General features: G+C 41.1%; 1 protein-coding gene across 2 annotated transcripts in view; it reads left to right on the top strand.

Annotated features, from left to right (window-relative positions):
- The window catches only part of KDM7A (lysine demethylase 7A), an 87,206-nt gene that overhangs the window by 50,766 nt on the left and 14,418 nt on the right, over positions 1–22,022 (top strand). For both annotated transcript variants that reach the window (XM_075939680.2, XM_089781952.1), the window contains exons 10-17: positions 2,172–2,263; positions 9,442–9,531; positions 10,923–11,132; positions 13,233–13,357; positions 14,009–14,169; positions 18,993–19,090; positions 20,229–20,374; positions 20,747–20,952. In XM_075939680.2, the coding sequence (XP_075795795.2) occupies positions 2,172–2,263; positions 9,442–9,531; positions 10,923–11,132; positions 13,233–13,357; positions 14,009–14,169; positions 18,993–19,090; positions 20,229–20,374; positions 20,747–20,952 (1,128 nt within the window). The remainder of the gene's footprint in view (positions 1–2,171; positions 2,264–9,441; positions 9,532–10,922; positions 11,133–13,232; positions 13,358–14,008; positions 14,170–18,992; positions 19,091–20,228; positions 20,375–20,746; positions 20,953–22,022) is intronic.

The raw sequence follows: 22,022 nt of genomic DNA, 5'->3' as shown, positions 1-22,022 counted from the left end.
CTTCATATTCTCCCTCTCTTCCTCCCCTCTGCCCCCCAATTCCATCACAGCTGATGAGAGAAGAAGCTTTCTTCTTCAAGGGCTGTCCCTGGGGTGCTCGACTTTAAGTGTTCATGTGCCCCTGTGCTCATACTTGGAGACTTTTGGTAGCAATGCCTGGTTGGGTTGTATATGTGTGGTTCCCATCTTGACAGCTTCAGGCTTGTATCTGCTACTGTGTGACAAACCTCCAAGCTCCCCTCAGTTTCTTCTCTACTCCCTTGGCTAGGAGGCAGAACAGTTAGGAGTGCCTTGCTACTTAATAGTTAATTATTTTAACAGTTAGTTACTTGTGTCATTAGCAGTTAATCGGTTTCCTTTTTCATTTGTCCCAGTTACCTTGTTTAAAAACCAAAAACAAATCTAAAACCTTGTTTTTTACTTTCCTTTTGCAGTTTAACATTACATGACTAAGGTGAACCTGTGCATGCACAGCTGCTCTGAGGTCAAAAGCTCCCCTGATAAGAATGCCCTGTTCCCCAGTCTTTAAACACTGTCTCACCTGCAAGCTTGCATTACCTGTCAGATGGACACAATCAGTGTGATTGCTGCCTAGGTGAAACACACGCAAGACAGAAGCGCCTGCTCATTGACACTGGGGTAGAGATTTGCAACTAAAGCTCTTCTTCATGGAGAAGTCTCTCAGGCCTGTCTATGAGCGTGAAGCCTGGATCTCCTCTGCCCTGGATAATCTTTGCTGACCGCTGCTTCTTACAGGGTCCCTTCTCAACCCAGGTGGCTGACCAACCTGCCAAAAAACTGTCAAAAAGGAAAGCACCTGTGTCCCCAATGCAGGAATTGGGTAGGAAGTGCCTTTCTGTGAGTGGACAGTCAGCACTGGTAGCACATACAATGGAACCACATTTTACCATCAATATCACTAAGAGCCGGGAATTCTAAAAGAACAGCTCTGACAGAGATGCAAAGGCATAAGGAGGCCAATTATGGCCTTTAGGCCACATCTGGCTTACCAGACCTTTCTGTCTGGTCCCTGAGCTCCTGTCCAGTGATGCTAGCTCCCAGACCCATCTCTTCTGTCCCCTCTTCCCTACAGCCTCAGCTCCCCCAGCATATGGACAGTGCACTTGCAGTGCTGCTAGTCCCAGTGCTCCCAGTAGCATGGCTGTGACCTCCTGCTGCTCTTTTCCTCCTTTATTCCATAAGGTGTGGAAGTGAGAACATCTTGGAGAAGAAGAAACAGAGTTGTCTTGAAACTGAAAGGAGTCTTCACATAGGGAAGAAGAAAAAACCAAGGACCGGGTGCATACCTTATTCAAGGGAGGAAGGATCAGAGTACAGCAGCTCCAAATCTGTTCCTTCTTTATGAAGGTGTTGGAGTTAGCAGCCACCTCCTTCCTCACTTCGACTCTGTCTGTAAAGGGGGAATAAACCTGCTGAGTATTTCTGGCCAACTTTCCTTTCATCACAGGCATTTCTACTACAGTGAAGGGAGTGAAAGGGAAGATTGAGCACTGTCCCACAGGAGAATTTGGGAGTCCCCAGAACCACAGCAGCCACCGTCTTTAAGGGAAGAAGAGGGTGGTCACTCACCTTCGGGGAGACTGCATTAATATTGTGTGTAAGCTTGTGTGTGCAGCACTAATTGGGAGGTTGGCAGAGATTTGGGGTTGGTATAAGGCAGCTGGTTGAATTGTATGAATTTTATGTAGGTGAGGAGGAGGGATTGCATGAGCTTGAGGCATTTTATACAGAAACTGTTCAACCGCACCACTCTTGATGTGGTCCAAAATAGAAAAATGTAGCACACCTATGTGGTGGTGAACTATAAGCTACAGATTGTTGCAGCACGAAATGTCATTAAGGATATTTTCTTTAAACCAGTTCTGCAGTATGTTGCATGCTGCGATCCTCGGTCCAAAGTAACCTATAACACATTGTAAAACTTGTAATTATTTCAAGCAGAAAGAAGCCATTCTTGAAAACAGACTTTGTATTTCTAAAATATTTTTTCTTATGGTTTGATATATACAAAAAGTAATACATTTGATTTATTACATGTTTTGTTGGTTGTGTAATACATTGGCAGGTATATTAAAGGTTGAAAGATATATGTCTGATTGTCATTTTACATTGCAATGTGCATATAATTGAAGCCTCTCTGTCCTTTTTAGAACTGAGGGAAGATGGTTTCCAGCCCCAGAACTTCTTAGTACAAGGAGTGAAGGCTTTACTTAGTGCTTTAAAGTTATGGATGAAAAAAGACGTAAGTGCAAGTGGGTTTTTGTTGTTTTTAGTGGATTGCTTTTAATTTTAAACCTACATAAAAATGTGACTCCTTAGAGTATTTCCTCTTTATAGATATTTTTTCCATCCCTTAGCGATTATTAGGAAACTTGATAGAAGTTATGGGAAAAACCTGTCTGAGGTAGTGGCATACAACATAAAACCATCAATAATTACAGACCAATTACTATATTTAACTCTTGGATTTCATTTAATCCTGTTTTCTCTTTCCAGTATATGGTAAAGGAATTAGATACCAATCATATGCAGATTTGCCATGTGAAATGATTATTGCATGTTGGGAAAATGTACTAGGAGTCTCCCAGAGCACTTAAGAGTTAATCGGGGTGTTTATAGTATAAGTCATGGGCAGGTCACAGGCCGTGAATTTTTCTTGATTGCCTATGACTTGTCCGTGACTTTTACTAAAAATACCATGACTAAAATATAGTCTTAACCATAAACTAGAAGGTGTCCTGACATCACCCTCTCCAACTTCTCAAAGAAAACAGTACTTTTTTTTTTTTTAAGGGGGAGGCATATGTGTGGGGTTTTTTTATTTTGTTTTTTTTTAGTGGGAGATTTAGAGTTCAATGCTTTATTCTTCACCTTCTCCCTCTTCCCATGGTCATTGGCCTGGTCTACAGGGTTATGCTGAAAACTCAGAGGGAACTTCTCTGACTTCAGGCCTTCTCATCCATGTTTCAATGAAACTAATCACTATGTATCATAATCTCCTGTCATGCTTTTCTTTGAATGTTCACAGTGAACTAAAAAATGAGAGAAGCTTGAATTGTAATTTTTCACAAAGATGAGATTTTTTTGGTCACCTCTGCATATTCCCATTTGTGGGATATATAGGTACTTTGGAATTTTTCTAGTGAACAATGTCTGTTGGGGCTGTTCTCCTCTTCCCTTCTTCACCCCCAGAAAGATGTCAGTGGCTATGAAAGGGGGACTGGCCACATTTACTCTTCAGTTCCCTTTTAATTAACCACTGAAGGTGTAGTAAGGTAGAATCACATGTAGTGTCTTTTATATGTTCCTTATCTGCTTTATATTTTTTGATTCTGCCCTTCTCAGGCTATATTCTTTTTAGTTAGATAAACAGCATTGGTTTCGTCAGAACGAAGAATAAAGAAAAATGGTATTTATTGGTCCCAGGTATCATCTGGATGACCTGTTGGAGCCAGAAGGCTGCCTCACACCCTTTCTAACAAGGGAGGCTCTTGAGATCCAGCTGACTAAGTTTGGATGTGTGCAAGTTCAGCATGATTTCAGACATCTGCTGACCTTAATTGGTTCTGTGTTCATCTAAAACAACATCCATCTCTCTAATCTTACTTGAGTGAACCTAGTACTGAGGTCTTCAGATCCCTCCAGATCAAGATAATTCATTTTTAAGATTATAGCATTGCCAGTATCGAGGTTAACTGCTCAAATGGGGTGGGTGGGGGACTTTGTGAACGGGAGCCACTCTGGTCAGGCTGGAATAGCCCCCTGCGAGGCAGGCTGCTCCGGCTGGGACGAGGGGCTACCATGGTGCAGCAGGCTGCTCCCACCAGGACAGGCCACTGATTATGCTTACTGGTAACAGGTGATTCTTACTGGTTAACCGTTGACATTCCTGAATCTTGAGAGTTCATTTCACTTTTTTGGAGTGGTTCCTGAGAACATTCTGTCTTCTTGCATGAAGGAGGTTTAGCTTCATTGTGTAGTGTTCCATTGCACAAGAGAAGCCAAGTTGTCTGCCTCAGTCTTCATCCTGGAGCTTTAGGCAGTCTTGTAGATATATGGTGCCCAGACCATGAAGTACCTTGAAGATGAGGATCAAGACCTTAAATTCAATTCCCTATATTTGCTTCTCATAGAACAGTGAACAGAGGACAGGGTTGATGTGCTCACAGTAGTGTCTATTGCTAAAAAGATGTGCTGCACAGCATTCTATTCTAGTTGTTGGAGCTTGCAGAGTTCTGAAAGCTTCATATCCATATATATTGGCTGCTATATTCCAACTTGAGAGTTAAAAGAAGTGTAAATAACTAAAGCCAGGTAGACATCTGCCAGGAATGGGATGGAGACTGCTAGCCAACTGGAGATAATAGAAGGAATGACCTGTACTACTGTGTGAGAGTCTAGTGTCGCCAAGAAATCCAAGAGTAGTCCTAAACTGCAGATAGATTTGGACCAATTGTAGATCTGTGCCTTCAGTCAAAGGCCATTGCACTGTGGATATGTACTCTTTTTTTTCATCTGCTCACCAGCATCATCTATGTCTTGCTTGGGTTTCCATTTGGCCAGCTGTTCTTCACCTTTGAGTTCATCTAATCCATGCAGTGGGCCATCTTGATTGAGGTAGTATGTATAGTAAAGGGGTGATATAGATGTATACCATCTGCATATTCCTGACACTCGAGTCCATGCTATCTGACCAGTTAAATTAGTGCCTTCCTAAAAATGTTGAAAAGGAGTGGAGGGAGAACTAATCTTTGTGGGACTCTACAAGTGAGGAGTCTAGTGTGGGAGGTGCTGCTCTTAAAGAGAAATGTCCTTATGGGTGCTCCACTCCAGGCATTGGTGCATTCCTGTGCCTTTGCTTTGAGATTTCTGCAGCAGTGTCCCTCCAGGTGTTACTTGTTCAGGATCTGTCTCATGACACCTTGGTGCTTAAATTACCACACACATGACCCTGAACCCTCAATTCCCTTTCTGCCTGAGATGAAGTGCAGTAGTCCCACTGTCAAATTTCTCTCCTTGGCCATCTTCTAGTTGTTGTTGTTGTTCTTCTTAGTTTAGTTTGCTATAATTAAAAAACAAACAAACAAAAAACAGATCCCTCCACTTCAGTGGACTTTTCATTGACCTCAGTCAGTAGGATGCCTTGCTCCCCAGACTTCAAGAGATGTGCTTCCTGCAGAGAGGCTATGCCCATCTCTGACTCACGTAGCCAGTGTGTCTGATGTCTGGAAGAATCATATATTCCCTACAAACATACTCATTGTTCCAAATTGATGTCCAGGGCTGGAGGAGATCGAAACCTGAGGTCACTTAGACCGGCCTTTGACTTGGGACAGGAGGGATGATCAAAAGGCAGCTCCCCAGTCAGGTCACACACATGGTCCCTGAACTCTGAAAAAGTGGCTGACAGCTTCACCATACAGAGCACAAAAAATGCTCTCCAATGAGGGCTTTGCCAGCATCGCAGACTGTTCCCAGGGTACGCACTTAGGTGCTACATGTCCCACGCACAGTACTGAGGCTGAAACTACTGCATCCACTCCCCTCTGTCAGTTTCCCACCTGCAGTACCACAGATAGACTTGGCACCGACAGCCAGTCTGCTTTCAGCTCAGCAAAACTGTACTGATGTAGTGGCACAACTCTAGAGGCACCACAGCTGGCCACCCCAAGAGCATATACCTATTAAAGGGATCTGTGGGTATCCCCACCACCAACATCCTTCCTTTCCCTCCTCCTCCCTCCTCACGGCACGCCTCTCACCCACTTCAGGCACTGCAGTTCTCCAGAGGCTTCCCCTTTTTCTAGTGGGGAGGAGGTAGGCTTTTCTTCTTGCTGCTCATTTCCTCTCCTTCCTCCCCCCCTCCAGCCCATATACCAGACAAACCAGTGGGTTATCCACCCCACTATGACTGCCTACTGCTGTGGTATAGGCACCCCTCCACCTTTCTCTGGCCCATGGCCATTTTGGAATCTCTGGGGACCCTATAGATTGCACTATGACAGGCATCACACTCTCCACAGCAGCAGTATCAGATCTCCACCATCAACTCCAGAGCCCACTGAGGCAGGGGAATGGGATTTATCTGTGGATGGCCATCCTGAAGACACCATCCAGAACAGATTTGTCCAGTCAATAATTCACCTATGTCACCAGAGTATTCTGGTCTGCCCTTACCACCACATATTGCAGACGATATTACCCATTTTCAAGATCTATTTAAAAGCAGGGCAGTGGAACTCCAGATCACTGTGGAAGAGATGCCCAACATCCAGCACAAATTGACTGATCTATTGCAACCACCCTTGTTGGCTAAGATAGCTCTGCCAATCAAAAGTGCCATTTTCTAGACCCAGTGAAAACGGCATGGAAGAATCTAGCCACAGCACTATCGACTTGAAAGAGAGCAGGTTGCAAATACTATGTCCCCGCCAAGGGATTTTTCCATCACAGCTCTTTAGGTATGCCTCTCTAGGAGGATCTCAAGCCATTTTTTGTGCATAACTCTGTACCCTGCCACCTCTCTCAAGCAAAACCGCAGTATTGGATGGTCAGCTGTGTCAAATACTTCAGAGAAGTCCAGGAAGATAAGAATGGATGTTTGCTCTTTATCCATTGACAAGGCTACTGAAGTTTCAGTTCAGTGTCCTGGCCAGAATTCAGATTGTGCTGTGTCTAGAATATTCCTATTATAATAACCATGCACTCCCTCTGATTGCATTGGTTCCGAAAATCTGTCAGCAGGCTAAGACATAGCAAGGATGTTGTCATGGCTGTAACTAGCTCTTGGAGATTTGATTCAGACTTTCTAGGTCTGATGGTAGAACCACTTTCCTGATTACAGGTTCTTTGTCTCAATGTTGGAGTAAGAATTTCTACCTGATGTTGAATCCTGTCAGGTTGATGCTCTGACTTCAAGGTAGCTGATGCACTTGATGAGTTTTTTTCTGAAGTTACGTGATTTGCATACCTCTACTTTTTAACATTTCTAAGTGTTACACCTCAAGCGTTCAGAAACATGTTGCAAGTTTGCTGAGCTGCCTGGGTTGTGATTTCAGCTTCCATCCTTGTGCTCAGGCAATGGTCTTGATTCACCCTGCAATACCCTAGCTTTTGAAAGTCTCTCTCTGTGTACCACTAGAATGGCATAACACAGTTGCTCTATCTTCATGGCTGCTCCACAAGAATCTGGTTTTATTTGGATCTATATATTTGTTTGTGTTGTGATTACCACAGGTTGGATGTGTTCATTTACCTGTTCTCAAGAATATTTCCTCTAGTGTGATGCTTTTTTATGTAGATTTGCTGCTTTTGTTTACTTAGAATTCCTCTGCTCACTTTTCTAGAAGGATTGAACTGCTTGCTAAACTCCCATAAATAGGAATATACAGAGGCTTTTCAAAGAAGAAAGAAGTTACTTCCAATAACTGTTGTTTCTCAGATATTGCCTCTGCATATTAATACCTTTTCCTCTTCTTTAGAGTCCCAGGTCTGGTTCTGCGTTTACATTCTGCTGACTTAGATTTGTTGGTTAGGAGTGTGAAATGAATCACACCTTTGCCTGGTAGATGCAGCTGGCAAAGGAGCCTTTTTGCTGCCATAGTGTTGAGGTAATTTGTATAAACTATATCAGCAACTCTGTGTGCTGATTTAGCTACACCAGCAAATGCTTTCTAATGTAGACAAGGACTCTGGTAAATAAATAAATTTAGGAAATGAAGGGCAGTTGGGGCCACTCCACTTTCAGATCACCTGGGAGGAAAGGGGTGGAAGGAATGAGTAGCCCCAATGTGCACTGCTTGCTCAAAGTAATCTCACCACAGTCAATTTAATATTTTTCCATACAGTCAGTGGTAACTATGGCATTAAAGCTGTATTAAATATTGCTGTGTACTACATCATCAGTTAAAGGAGAAGCCTGCTCTTTCCAACTATCAAAAGAAAACTAGGTTCTTAGAATGGTGTTAGAAATATAAAATTGGTGCATGTTCCATGCAGAATGTTTTGTAAGGAAAGAAGGCATTCCTTCTCAACTAAGGTGGTCTCTGATTTCATCCCAGTAATTCTGTATACCTGTGCTTTCTCCCTAATTGACTCTTGGAAAAAGTTAGGTTATACAGTTCAGATGTTAAGCAAATTCTCAATTCTCTAACTAGAACTAAGCCTTAGTGTAGGTCAGTTAGACTACTTATACTGAGTGAGGAGAAATCTATGGGGGAAGCCCATCTATGTTCAGATATTGTCTAAACGGATTAAACTGAACATACACTGGGGCTTACAGGCTTTTCAGTAGGTAAGGCCTTGGATCATAATCTGCTATATTTAAAACAGGCTCTGTCACTGAAATACACAGGGATGCCACCTGGAGATAAATTTGTGCATTTACTCAGCGTTGCTTTAGATTTAGCTTCTATGTCTGAGGCCTAATTCAGATTGTGACCTTTACGTAACTGAATTCTGTTCAGACCCCACTTGCTTTAACATTATTACTACTAATCGCCTCACAAAGTAGGGTTCCATACTGACCATGCTCAAAGGAGAAAGAGAAGCTATTCCCAGTACAAGTAGTCAGTTAAATAAATGGTCAGTATGACTTCATCTGAAGAAGTGGGTTGCGCCCACGAAAGCTCATGATACCATCTACATGTTTTGATAGTCTTTAAGGTGCTACTAGACTATTTGTTGTTTAAGTGTAATTTCCAAAGAATTAGAATAAAATATAAATAAATAAAATAGCATACAGGTACTCATCCGTCCTGTAAGAGTACTGCATCAGAGTGGTTGGTTTCTTGAAGCAGTTAGGTGTATACAGGTGAACTTTTCTATATAATAGGTCCTTATAATGCTAGGTATCACTAAAGGCAGTGCTAAAAGTAACTTATCACTAAAATTATACTGAACATAATTTAATCTGATTCAGAAGGCACTTCAGGATCTTAGATTGCCTCAGGGTCATCACTATCAACATATGTAGATGTTGGAGATTAGATCATTACAGATTCAGTCTAACGACACACCCTGGAAGCTGTTCTTTTGAATAAATCCTTGAGTTCTGCTTGCTTTCTTGTCTTCTGCCTCTTTTGCGTAAGAGTAGAGTACAGAATATGCACTTTCACAATCTGAAGAAGTGGGTCTGCCCCACGAAAGCTCATCACCTAATAAACCATCTTGTTGGTCTTTAAAGTGCTACATGACTTTTTTGTTTTACCTAGATCAGACTAACACAGCTATTTCTCTCTTACTTTTCTCTATAGCTTTTACTGTATATTGATTCATACTGACAATGTACTCTAGTTTTAGTAAGTACTCTGGGTTAATTGAATAGGTTTTCTTTGGTCTAGACTTTCCATAGTTTGATCTACGTTATAGTACTTTATTGATTTTTATCTTATTTTATCTTTTTCCACTCTTCATATACAGCTTGTAACCGAACATGCCTTTGAAATTCCAGACAATGTTAGGCCTGGGCATCTCATTAAAGAACTCTCTAAGGTGATTCGCTCTGTAGAGGTAAGACCAGAAAACATTACTTATCTGCACGCAAGTTGCTCTTACGTCCTCAAATTATTTTAAAAGCTGACATATTTGCAGAAAGGGTAATTAGTCACTCTGGGCCTTCAGGGTTTACAGTAGTTGCACTTTATGATCAGTTTTCAGCAGTGTCACTCTCTGAGGGTTTGTCAACACAGCAGTGTTATTTCAGAATAACTGACGTTTTTTCGAAATAACACAATGTATGTCTACACAGCAAGCCATTATTTTGAAATAATGTCGAGATGGAGGACGACTCATTCTGACTTCTGCAAACCTCATTTCACAAGGAGTAAGGGAAATTGAATGAAGAGTGTTCTTCCTTCGACTTCCTGCTGTGTAGACCTCACCAAAATCCGAATTAATCTATTTCGACTTTAGCTATACAATTGTCAGCTGAAATTGTGTATCTTAATTTGACTTTTGACCTGCAGCGTAGAAATGCTCTAAGTATCCTGTGATTTGAAAGTAGAAGGCCAGGTGAAAAATTTTTGGAGGTTTCTAACTGGAGATTCCTTAGTCTAAAATTAGAAAACTTAAAATCGCTTCAAAAGTAAGCAAAAACAGAGGTTTTAAATATTTTATATATATTTTGATTATGCTATTGTTCTGTTGTACATTTGAGAGTCCTGTATTTTCCAAGATCTTAATGTTTCTATCTCCTTCCTTTCCCCCTTGTATGTCCTTTTTCTTTTTAACATATTCTGCTCTTTTGTCTGGTATATCATCATCTTTTTTCTCTTTCCTTCATTTTTCCTTCTCTTTATTTTGCGTTGGGCATATTGTGCTCCTTTACTACTTAACAGTCCTTCAATGATTTGGATCCCTACTTTATTTGAAATAATATGGTAAGAGCAGTGCTGGAAACTGAAGAGCGTAGAGGTCTGCTGAGTATAGTGTTTATATGCCCTGTACTTCCTTAGTGTAAACAATGGTTAGGGCAGCAGACGTGACGTGACAATTTTTATAAAATTTCACAGTGACAATAAATAAGTCACTGGATTTAGAAGAAATGATATGTGAAGTCATGGAAATAGCATTTAAAGAATACTATTGTGGGAGGATTGGGTTGGATCATGGACACATAGGAAAAAATAGCATGATTTTTCTGTTCATCCCTATGTAACATTTTTACCGCTGTTACCAACTTGCTGCTCTTATAGATGTATTTAGTGATGGTGGTTATATTGTGATAAAACCTATGGGCCCAAATTAGAAGAGAGGTCTCACTTTACAGAGTATCTCCTCCAAAGACCTTTTGTTTGTCTTTTTATGATTAATTTTCATTCATTTATGTAAATGGGAAACAGTTTAAATGTGTGCGCTTGCTCTTGACAGACCCTACTGAAAATACTTGTTTTCACTTAAAGGAGGAGAACAGCAAACCAGTTAAAACTCAGGGAATTCTTGGTATTTGCCCAGTTTCACGATCCTCACACGAAGCAACCTCTCCTCCCCATTCCAGAAGAAAAGTGAGGAAACTGCGAGATCATGCAACCAAAGTTCCTTCTAATCTGGATATTCTGGAGCTTCACACAAGGGAGGTACTCAAAAGGCTGGAGATGTCTCCCTGGGAGGAGGCAAGTATTACATTTCATGGACATAAAAGGCAGAAATTAGAATGTATAAAAAGTTTAAGCCTTGTATTAAGATGTGAAAAACCGCATAAGATATTGGATTAAAAATATATTATAATGACACTTTATACATTAAGTACCTGTTACTTGAACTATTGTATTGATATCTGTCATCCTATCTCAAAAAGGATATAGCAAAACATAGGCGATTTAAAGAATAAAAATAATTATGGCTTGAAAGGCCACCTAACCCAGTAAAAATATTGGGAATATTTAGTTCAGACTAGAGAGGTTGAGAGAGTATGTTAGAAGTATGCAAGACCATGAGTGTCATAAAGAAAAGTGAATTAAATGCTCTTACTTGCCTTTTTCTCATAATACAAGATCAAGAGACATTCTATTAAATTAAAAGGTAACAAGTTAAACTTCATTTTTACTAATAATATAATAAGCTTGTGAAAGTCGTTGCCACAAGATGTAATTGACAATTAGCCTAGAAAGATTCAAAATATTTTGCATGTATGTGGTTGAGGGCAGTTTTTCATCTGTAAATTCTCCTGAGTCAGAGGATTAGCCATCCTTGAAGTTAGGAAGAAAGTTTAGTTTATGGGCAAGTTACTAGGAATTGTGGGATTATGGGCAGATACTAGCTATTGGATATGATTTGGAGTTCTGTCATTCCCTGGCCTGTAACTTTGGGGGTTTTATGCTGATTGTTCACCTCGGCTGGTGAAAGGCAGAGTACTCTTTGTTAGGTGACATTAGCAACCCTACCAGTTCCAAGTTTCCCCAAATAAATTTTTCTCCAAGTTGAGTTATCAGATACTTGAACCATTCCCCTGTGATTGTCACACCCAAGGAAATTAAGCGAGACCCAAATTATCAGATAATTATGGTATAGACGTGCTTCACATCATTTGCACACTAGAGAGTTGCTTAGGGTACAAATTAATAAAACATTTATTTAATAGAAAAAACACAGATTCATAGTTGGAAAAGTAATGAAAAGCAAACATATGCAATTCAAATACAAGATAGAGATGCACCTTCAAGCTTTTCACTTTCATATTAGATAGAAACTAACTAGAAAAGAGATTTTATTTCCTTAAAATTTCCCATCATGGATCCTAGTTATAGGAGGGATCCAGTGTTGATGAACAGTCTTCCCCCAAGTTCTGGATGATCTTTAAATCAAACTTGTTTCATTTTAAGAGTTTGGAGACGTTTTTAATTGAGGTATTATATAGATACTCAAAATGTGGGAAATTCCCTCCTTTTAGTTTCCAAAGACGGAGATTTTCTTTTTGTGTTGAAACTGTTCTCATTTTCTCTGATTCTTCATTTTTACCTGGACTGGGCAGTTGCTAGGTGCTTGAATTCAAGGTAATCTCTTTGGGGAGGTAGCCCCTCTGCCTGGTTGCTTCACTGCATTGCTGAAGTTGCACCACAGTTAGTTAAGACTTTACACACACGTGAATGTGTATACACATACCCCTGTCTTTATAACCATAACCTCTATATTTAGGACATAATGACTATTAAGTTCAGTACATTACAAGTTTTCTTAAAAGAGCTCACTCAGTAAACTCTTACAGTAATATAACATAGTATGTAAATCATTTGAATTCACTGTTTAGTTTGTTGAGTTTAAGCCTTCTTTCCTCCTCTTGGGTGCCTAGACCTGATTGTTGCTGTGGGCTAGGTAGTAGTTGCAATACCAGTTCCCTGTTTGGCCTTTGGTTTCCATCACCTTGTTGCTGTTCTTATGATTCAAGGAGGAGGATAACTTCTTTAGAGGGAGTAATTTTCAATGTACTTGTCTAGAAGAATGTTTGTTGTGACCACAATGGAGTGGTCACAATAAGCAGAAAAAATTCACAGGTGATGGAATGAACTCAGCAACTTTGTATTACCTTTATCCAAAACTGTTCTATCCCAACCACTCCAGCCATTGATAGCTAGCTTAAGCTTTCCTCTGCTGTCTGTCTGAAATATTCCTTTGATCTTTTGGGGAGAAATGCTGTTGTGGATTGCTGAGAAGAAATATGTGTAAATTCTTGTAATTTGAAGAAATAATTAACAGTCCTGCTTTGGATTTTTTAGGACACAGCAAACTCTAAAATGAAAGGAAGATTTAACAAGCCCTTTCAGCCATCTTCTACGGTACCTGAATGGAGAACAAAGGACAATGATCTACGCCTTCTACTTTCAAATGGAAGAATAATTAGGTATAAAAAGTTGCTTATGAATCACTTGTTCCCAGACATTTTGGATGGGCACATTCTCATTTTGTAACCGATATCTTTCCTTCTACAAACCTATGACAAGGCTTCATGCTAGAATCAGAGTAGAGAAGGACCCACTAGCACCTCTGTGCTTTCTATTCCTCTTGAGGAGCAAAGGAGCCCTTGCATGGCGGGGAGGGGAAAAGGAGGGGTCTTGCCTGTTCAGTTAGATAGCATTACATTCAGTTATTTGATCAAACTTCAAATTGTGAATATTTTTAAATCTACAGATTTGTTACAGAGGGGCAAACACCCTCCAAACAAGTAATTCTCATAAAAATATCATAAGATCAAATTTAACCTGTTCAGCATCCAGGTTCCAGGAGGAACATGAATGGATTCATAATTGTGAGAGCACATTTAAGGAAGATTAAGATACACAAAGAAGTATCTTTTCTGTGGCTGTTGCTGCAGATGGAATGCAGCAGGAAAATGTTTGGTAAAAGCAGAAAAAAAGGGCAGATAGTATAAGCCTGATATTCTTGCCTCTAAAAGTATTGCAAATAATAAAGAATGGAAACAATTTGATGTAGCTCTATACCATAATCTGCAAATCAGCAAATAACTTTAACATTTCAATATCTTCTGAGCTAGAGATGAGCGACGACCATTTACAGATCAAAGTCTTTACACGGCAGATAGTGAGGATGAGGATGACAGGACGAGGTCAAAAATGACAAAGACTATTAAGATGGAAGACCAGAGTTCAGAGTTGGAAGAACAAGGGACTGCAGATGCCCAGAAACCACTGAACAGTAAGTAAGCTTTTGTTTGCTTGCACTGAACAATTCAGCACCTTTTTATGACCAGAACAAAGTCCACTTGTGAAACTTATCTGTGGAACTTTGACTGAAGTTTTGCCATGAGCAAAAGGTGGAGAAAAGCTACAGGCTAGAGGTAGTAATTCTAGGAGTTGAAGGACCTTCATTTCGAACAGCAACATATTTGCTGATGAACTACCAACTAGAATAAGACTCTTGCTCTCGGTATATTTGTCTATTTGTGTGTATATAGATAATTATGGACCAGAAACTGGTGCTGCTGTCAGTTAAGGTTGAATTTAGCTTTTCATTTAGAGGGAATTCAACAGCACTTATTCTGAGGAAAGAATAAATGTTCTGAGAATTTTCAAGTAAATATGGTAAATGTTTGGAGTGTAAATTAATTTTAAAATGGGTCCTTTGAGAGACTTAGTTCTTGGTCTTAGCACCTTCTCTATCAGGTTCATGTAACATGAACACTCTAATTCACTATTTCTCACCCCTTTCCCCTTTTCTTCTCCCCCACTCCATCCTCTTTTTATTTTGGAACTGGACTTTTATACTCCATTCATCTGAAGAAGTGGGTTGTACCCATAAAAGCTCATGATATCATCTGTGTGTTTTGTTAGTTTTTAAGGTGCTGCTAGACTATTTATTTAAGGGTTTTTTTTAGTACTTGGTGTCAGACATGATCACTAGTGATCTTAATTGAACAGCAGATTTTTTTTTAACTTCCTTTATAATTAAAACTCAGATTTTGTGCATAGACTGTTGTTGAATGAAAGGGTTATAGTCAGTTTTGCCATTTTTCTTCATATCTAAAATTATATGTGAAGGCTAAAGAATAGTTTCATGCAGAGATTTCCATGAAGAAATTGCCCTCTTTTAAAAGAGCTGCCGTTTTCCATTGCTTTCAATGGGGCCAAGGGCACAGTTTGTCCTTGGCAAAGATTGTCCACTATCTCATTAATTTGTGCCTCAGAGTGTTCCCTTCTGTCCCATTGACAACATAAAGAGCCATCATCTTCCATGGGGATATAAGGCATCATTTTCACAGAAGGTGATGGGAGTAATTCTGAAAGAGGGTAGTTCTTTGACAGGTTCTCTGAAGATGTCATGCCCCAGTTTCTGCTGCTTGGTAACATTTCAGTTATAAAAGGTTTAAAAAAACCTTAAATATGTTTTCAAAAGCTATCCCTTGCACCAGATTTGCTTGATGGTAGTGTGTGTGGCTGGGTGGAAAGAAGGGTATATATGTAGATAGTGTAAGGGAGGGGAAAACTGGGGCAGATCTTTGAGGAATGTAGAAGTGAGGTGATAAGAGGTAATTTGGAATGTATGCAGAGGAATGTAGGAAGTTGCAACAGGTAGGGGAACTTGAAAGACAAGAGGGAGAAGGATATTGGGATGTACATTCTAGCGGTTTTGCACTGCCCTGGAAAAACAAGCTGTAAAACTGCCTGGTGCAATCTGGCTGCTGATGTTGCACACATTAGGTCTCATAGTTCAAGACTGGTTAAGCTCTAAAGCAGCGTTTCCCAAACTATGGGCCAGGCCGTGGGGAAAAAAATACTGGGCCTCAGCATGCCTGCTGGCTGCTGGCAGGGCCAGCCTTAAGCCGATTCGGGCCCCGCGCCCCCGAACCCGGAAGTGCCGGCCAGTTACAGAGCCGGGGGCCCTGCTGCACCGGTATGTGGAGCTGGGTCTCTCCCCCGGCTCTGCCTGGTGCGGATGCGGGTCTCCCCGTGTGTCCTTCCACCCCGCCCCCTAAGCATCCCTGCTGTGCGCGGCTCCTCCTCACCGCCTGCTGCTGCCGCCCATGTGTGGCGTAGCACGTGGGCGGGGAGGACGCCCGGGTGTGACGTGACATCACGGCCCGGGATTTTAAAAGTCTTTGGAGGCACGTGGCGGGGCCACACTGGCTCTGGCGGCCTCCGGCCCCGCAATGTGGAAGGCAGAAGGAAGGGAACAGGCTTGGGGGAGGCGGCGGCGGCGGCGGGCTTGCGCGGAGGGGGAGGAGTGGAAGGAGAGAAGGGGTTTGGGAGGGGAAGGCACCAAGGGACAGGGTGCAGGAGAGAGACACAAATGCCAGGGGGCCAAGTGCAGACAATGAGGAAAAGGGTAGGAGGAGAGGTGTCAGTGGGACAGGGGACAGGGTGATGCTGGGGGAGGAGAGGAGAGTGGAAGGGCATGGGGGGCTGGAGGAGGAGGTGCTGGGAGAGGGGCAGGAGGGGGATGGGGTAGAGAGTGCTGAGTGGGTGGGTATCAGGGAAAGAGGGCGAAGGGGGCAGAGGCAGTAAGGAAAGGGGGAGGCACCAGGAGGGTGCAGGGCTAAGGGAAGGTGCAGGTACCAGGGGATTCTGGGGTGAGGAGGAGGAGAGGAGAGCTGGCCACTGGAAGCAGCACTGGATGGGGGACTCGGGGCAGGCTGGGGAGATTGGGGGGCTGGTGGAAACAGGGCTGCTGGGGGGTGCGAGGTTGGGGGCAGGGAGCTGGCTGGGGAAGATATGGGGTGGGGGAAAAGAAGCGGCTGCTGAAAGGAGGGCTGGATGCGGGCAGCGGGGCTGGCCAAGGGAGATTGGGAGGAGAAGCGGGGGGGGACCCAGCTGCCTGGGAGGGGTTTGGGGGAAGTGGGGATGGCCAGAGGCACAGCGGGGGGAGCAGGGGGGAGGAATGAATTGGCCTGCGGGGAGTGGGACTGACCCGGCCATATGTAGATCTTGGGACGCTGCCCCTATATTTCTCCCCCCCCCCCCCCCGCAAAGCACAAAGCATGATTTAGTCCGGCCTGGGGATTCTATTGCCCCCCCCCAACCCCTCCCTCGAGTAGTTGCGAACTGTCTGGCTGGTAGACACACTCATGCAGCCTGAACACATTTACCAGCCAGGCAATTCGAAACTTACAAACTGATACATCTAGTAATAATACAACTTACCTAATGAGAAAATACCAGACATGTTATATGTCTGGTATTTTCTCAGTTTGTTTTTTATATGTGTATATTTTTGGGCTGCAAAAAGCAGTATTGGAAAAAAGGGGTTCCAACTAAAGGAAAAGCTTGGGAAACCCTGGTCTAACCAGCTTTCTGTCTCTTACAGTCCATTTATCCAATACATATTCCTTAACTTGCTGGCAAGAATATTGTGGGCGACCATATCAAAAGCTTTGCTAAAGCTGGCACTGGGGTTTTGAGAGGACCAGAAACAACTTATTTGAATATTCATCATTTTATTAATGAATATGCAAATATGCAAATGAACATTACCAGTCCTCCAAAAGTTCGTGAATGGATTTACTGGTCCCTGTGTCAAAACGTTTGGGAATCCCTGCCCTAAAGCATGAGAGATAATATTCCTTTTAAAATTTTTGCTAGCATTAAGTATGATAATTCTTGATATTTTTGTTACCCAAATGTCTCTTTGAATCATCAGTAGTTTCCAGGAGCAATGCATTTTATAGCCCAAGTTAGGGATGTTAAAATGCATTTGATTTTTGTAAATGGGTACACACTGGGGGAGAGGGAAGGTGAGCAGCCGCTCCTTCCCCCCCCCCTCCCGCCCCCTCCCCCCGTAAGCTGCTGCCTGTAACAGAGGCAGCAGCATTGGAGGTGGAGGGCGGGAGGGATGCATGTAAGCATGAGAATTAACTGATGAACCTGTTCACATCCCTAGTCCAAGTACACATTATGTGATATAAATATTTCTTTTCATCAGATTTGCTACATGTTATCAAGTGTACTCTCTCTCATTCTTGTGTTACAAGACAGATCAGGCACTTCTATTTTCTCAGTACTTTTTCTAAGCCACTTGTTGTTTTATGTATATTTATCAGACTCCTTTTTGTCTTTTTTCTAAGGTGGACAGTTTGACACATGAGTTTTTCCATACCTCAGATGTTCTTGCTATTCTCTGAATTCCCTTTAATTCTTCAGTATTCCTTTAGAAATTGACTGACCAGTAATACGTAGTGGATGAGGCTTTACCATTTAAATGATATATAATGGCATTTTAATTTCCCTAATGTTCTCCATCATGCCTTATCGCAGGGTTGGAAGCCATTGACACAGATAAATCAGACTGGGCTCTGGGGCTGCAGGGATGTGGCAGGGGCTGGGATGCCAACGTGGGCTCCCCAATGCTGGGGGAGGCCTTAAGCCTAAGAGGCCAGATCCAGACAATCCAGGGGCTGAGTTTGGCCCCTGGGCCTTAAGTTCCCCACCCCTGCCTTATCCTAACACTTTGTTGTTTTTCACAGAAGTTGCACATTGGCAGCTGTCTACAGTGTTAGCTAGGTCCCTTTCCTGAGTTGATAGTTAGGACCTTATAAGGTTTATATTCCGCTGCCACCGTGTGCGTTACTTCACTATTGTCAACTTCAGAATTCATTTGCCCATCCACCCAGGTTGTTAGGACTGAAATTCTTAGATCTTGATTAACCTAAATAGTGTGTGTTCATCTCTTCAGACCATTAAAAATATCTCATGGCAGTAGTGTCTTTGAGATTCTTGCTTAGCCTTCATGTATGAAATTTATAATTAGAAACAACAGGGAAATTCCAAGACACAAACTGTTAGATGTAGTTAAGACTTAGACTACACATCAGTGATTTGGGGTAAAGGAATCTAGAGAGAGATTTCTCTAAAAAGGAAAGCAGCTTCTCTCAATAGCATAACATTAGATTTTATAGGTTGATTTGTTTTTTTGTTTTTTGGGTTTTTTTTGGACAGTCAGTGGAGCTTTTGAAGCTAAATGTTGAAAAATGCTGAAGACAAATGTGAAATGATAGATTAAATAATTAATTCTGTCCTTTTTTCCAGTGTTCTTTGAAAGTGTGAAATCAGAACTCAGGAATGGATCTTCAGAATATTCTGATATTTCCGATTCAGAAGAATCTGAGCCTGATTGCACTACTCAGGTAAATGATAGAGAAGAAAATAGTAGTTGGTCAGTGAACATCAAAATAGTATTTTATTTATATTCATGCTTTTAAATCTCGGGGTACATGTACAAAATGGTCAGTTAAGAAATTCATTCATGTACAGATTGGGCCAATATCTCTAAAATTACAAACTGTCCCAAATTTGCTCATCTACCTACTTCTTGTGTCAACTCCAATATTGAAGTCACCATAAGATGCAGTTTCTTGAGCAAGGATTTTTGAGGGTTGAACCACAAAGAAGTTTATGTATGATACCAAGGAAACTGAAGTACACGTGCTATGAACTCTAGTGAGTGAGGTAGGTCACAGGCTTGCAATGTTTGGCCAAAACACCCTATTCTAGGGGTTGGTTTTGCTGGGAAACTGTTGTGTAGCTTGGGACAGATGATTTGTTACATCAAACTGATTAAAAAATAGAGATGAGGTGATTGTAGGGAGGATCTGGAATATATTGTGAGCAGTTCTAAGGAAGGACACCCAGAAGAAACTAAGTCTGTGGAAAAGACTTAAGCTTAGCTGCTTTGTTTTGATGCCAAAGCTCAGGAATAGGGATATAAGATTTGACTATACACTTTTTGTAAAGCAGGTTGAATAAAGGTACCTCTCATTCCCTCAACTGCTTTTGTAAGCATAGTGCTCCCCTGTAAAGACTTCTTGTAGTATTACATTGAGACTGATTCAGAATTGTGTTGCATCTTTTTTGTTTTATACTCAATAAGCTATATATAAATTTCAACAATGTACATCCAGATACACATTTCCATTATAGAACCAAAGGGGCATAAGTAAGTGATGGATCATCTCACAGACAAACTGGGTGGATTCTTTAACTACCTGTTTTCAGATTTTAATTTTTGAAGTTTAAAAAATATAAAGCTTTTGTTAGATAACTTGGGTTCTTAGAGGTTGTTAGTTGTATTTCACTGAAGCACACTTTTAACCTTTTGAACACATTTTCTAAAATATATTAGACCTCTGTGTGTGTTCATTGTTACGGCATTCTGTGGGCTATAATTTTCTGAAAAAAATGAATTAGCCGAAAGATTCTTAGAATAGCAAATGTATCTTTAGAATTGACAATAACCATCTTATATACTATTTGCTGTTGTTCTAGCAAAAGAATTCCTCTACAGAGGAGTCAGAATGCTCAGGTGATGAAGAGAAACAGGAGGTAACATCAAATTTCAATGAGGAATCTAAAATAAGGGACCTCTGTCAAACTACCCAGAAGCCATCAAAAAATGAAACTCCAAGTAAAGGGTGAGACAAATGATGTTAGAGTTCCGTTTTCATAAATTGATAAGAACTAATAATGTAAAATCCCATTTAGTCAGTTAACAGGTTGAAGTTACATTTATCCAATTAACTGCTTAAATGGGTGGGTGAAGGGAATAGGGGGCTGGCGCGCTGGTTAACTATTAACTGTAAGTATCACCAGAAAGGGTGATGCTTATCAGTTAATTGGTTAACCACTGACATCTTTAATAAGAACTTCTAGACAAACATATTCGTAAGCCTTTGTTTAATATGAATATAAAAATCTCCATTAAATTAAATTAAAATTAAATTAATGATGGTGAAATTAATGGTGAAATTAAAATTCCCTCTGTATTCTCTAATCTTTTTTTCTAGGGAATGTCCTACCTCGACAAGTACAGAAGAAGAAGCTATTCAGGGCATGCTTTCTATGGCAGGATTGCACTATACCACATGTTTACCAGGTCATACACAAAGCACAGACTGCACAGTTAAAAGAACCTCTCATCAGGAACACAAAAGTTACCCCAGAAGTCGGCATAAGGACAGGCAGCCATCCCAGAGTCATAAAACAGAATGTGGTAAGTTCTTATATTAACTGTCATTACCATGTTATGTTATACTAGGGCTAAGATTTCAAAAAATAAATGCCTAAAATTAGGTTCCTAGATCTATAGTCAAGTTCCTAAATAAGTCTGGCATACTTTCAAGAAGTCAGTAAGACAAAAGGAGGCTCCACACCTCTATAAACCAGGCAAAATCTGTTCAGGAGACTAGCTTTAATGAGGCCTTAGCCATCAACATAAAAGTTTCTTTAGAATCTTTTGGCTTTACAAGAGTTACATGGATACGGATGAACAGAAAGCTATGATTCCTTCGGGGGGAGGGGGGGGAGCGGGAGTGGGAGGCGGGCAGGAAGCAGTAGTTCACAAGCGCTCTCTAGCTTCTGCTTTCATGGCATGTGCCTCAATAGATAAACCTTAGATTCTCAATCTGTTTGATTGCATCTCATACAGTTTCTATAAAAAGCACATCTAGATTTGTTCCAGGAATAAAGATGTGGAGACTAGACAGTTAATGGCAGCATCCTTATTCTTATATGGAAATCATCTTAGTAAATCTTAGAAAATGCTATAGCTGAAGCAGCTGATAAAGGAAACTTTTACCTTTGAAATGCAAAAGAAAAAATCAGTCTATTGTGGGAATTGGGAAGTCATTTTGTAGTCCACAGTGTTCAGATAACTACAAAAAGAGTTTAAAAAAGGAGAAGGTCCTGCAGAGTTGGAGTAGAAGGTATGTTAAGAGGAAAAATGCCCTATCCAAGCCTATTTCCATACACACAAGTACACTCTGACTAAATGTGGCCTCTCTACATGAGTGCAGCTCATTGGGTAATGCTAAAAGTTTTATCCATTACAAATGAACTATGCTAGAGAAATGAGTTCTACACATAATATAGAAATGGATATTTAATAGAATTTAAGATAGCATCAGAAGTTTTAAAAAATAATGCCCAAAGAAGAAATTTAGGATCAAAGCCATATTAGAAGCATCTATTTCAGCAGAGCTAGGAACTAGAGATTTCTCCACTTTTTGTGGTCGGGCTGAGTAGGTTGCAAGGAATCTGTGCTGATACTGGACCAGGGTACCA

The sequence above is a fragment of the Pelodiscus sinensis genome, chromosome 1 (assembly GCF_052426305.1).
Source record: "Pelodiscus sinensis isolate ZL-2025 chromosome 1, ASM5242630v1, whole genome shotgun sequence".
In the NCBI taxonomy this organism is placed as follows: Eukaryota; Metazoa; Chordata; order Testudines; family Trionychidae; genus Pelodiscus; species Pelodiscus sinensis.
The sequence above is the reverse complement of the archived record's forward strand: the minus strand, read 5'-3'. Positions and strand labels throughout refer to the sequence as shown.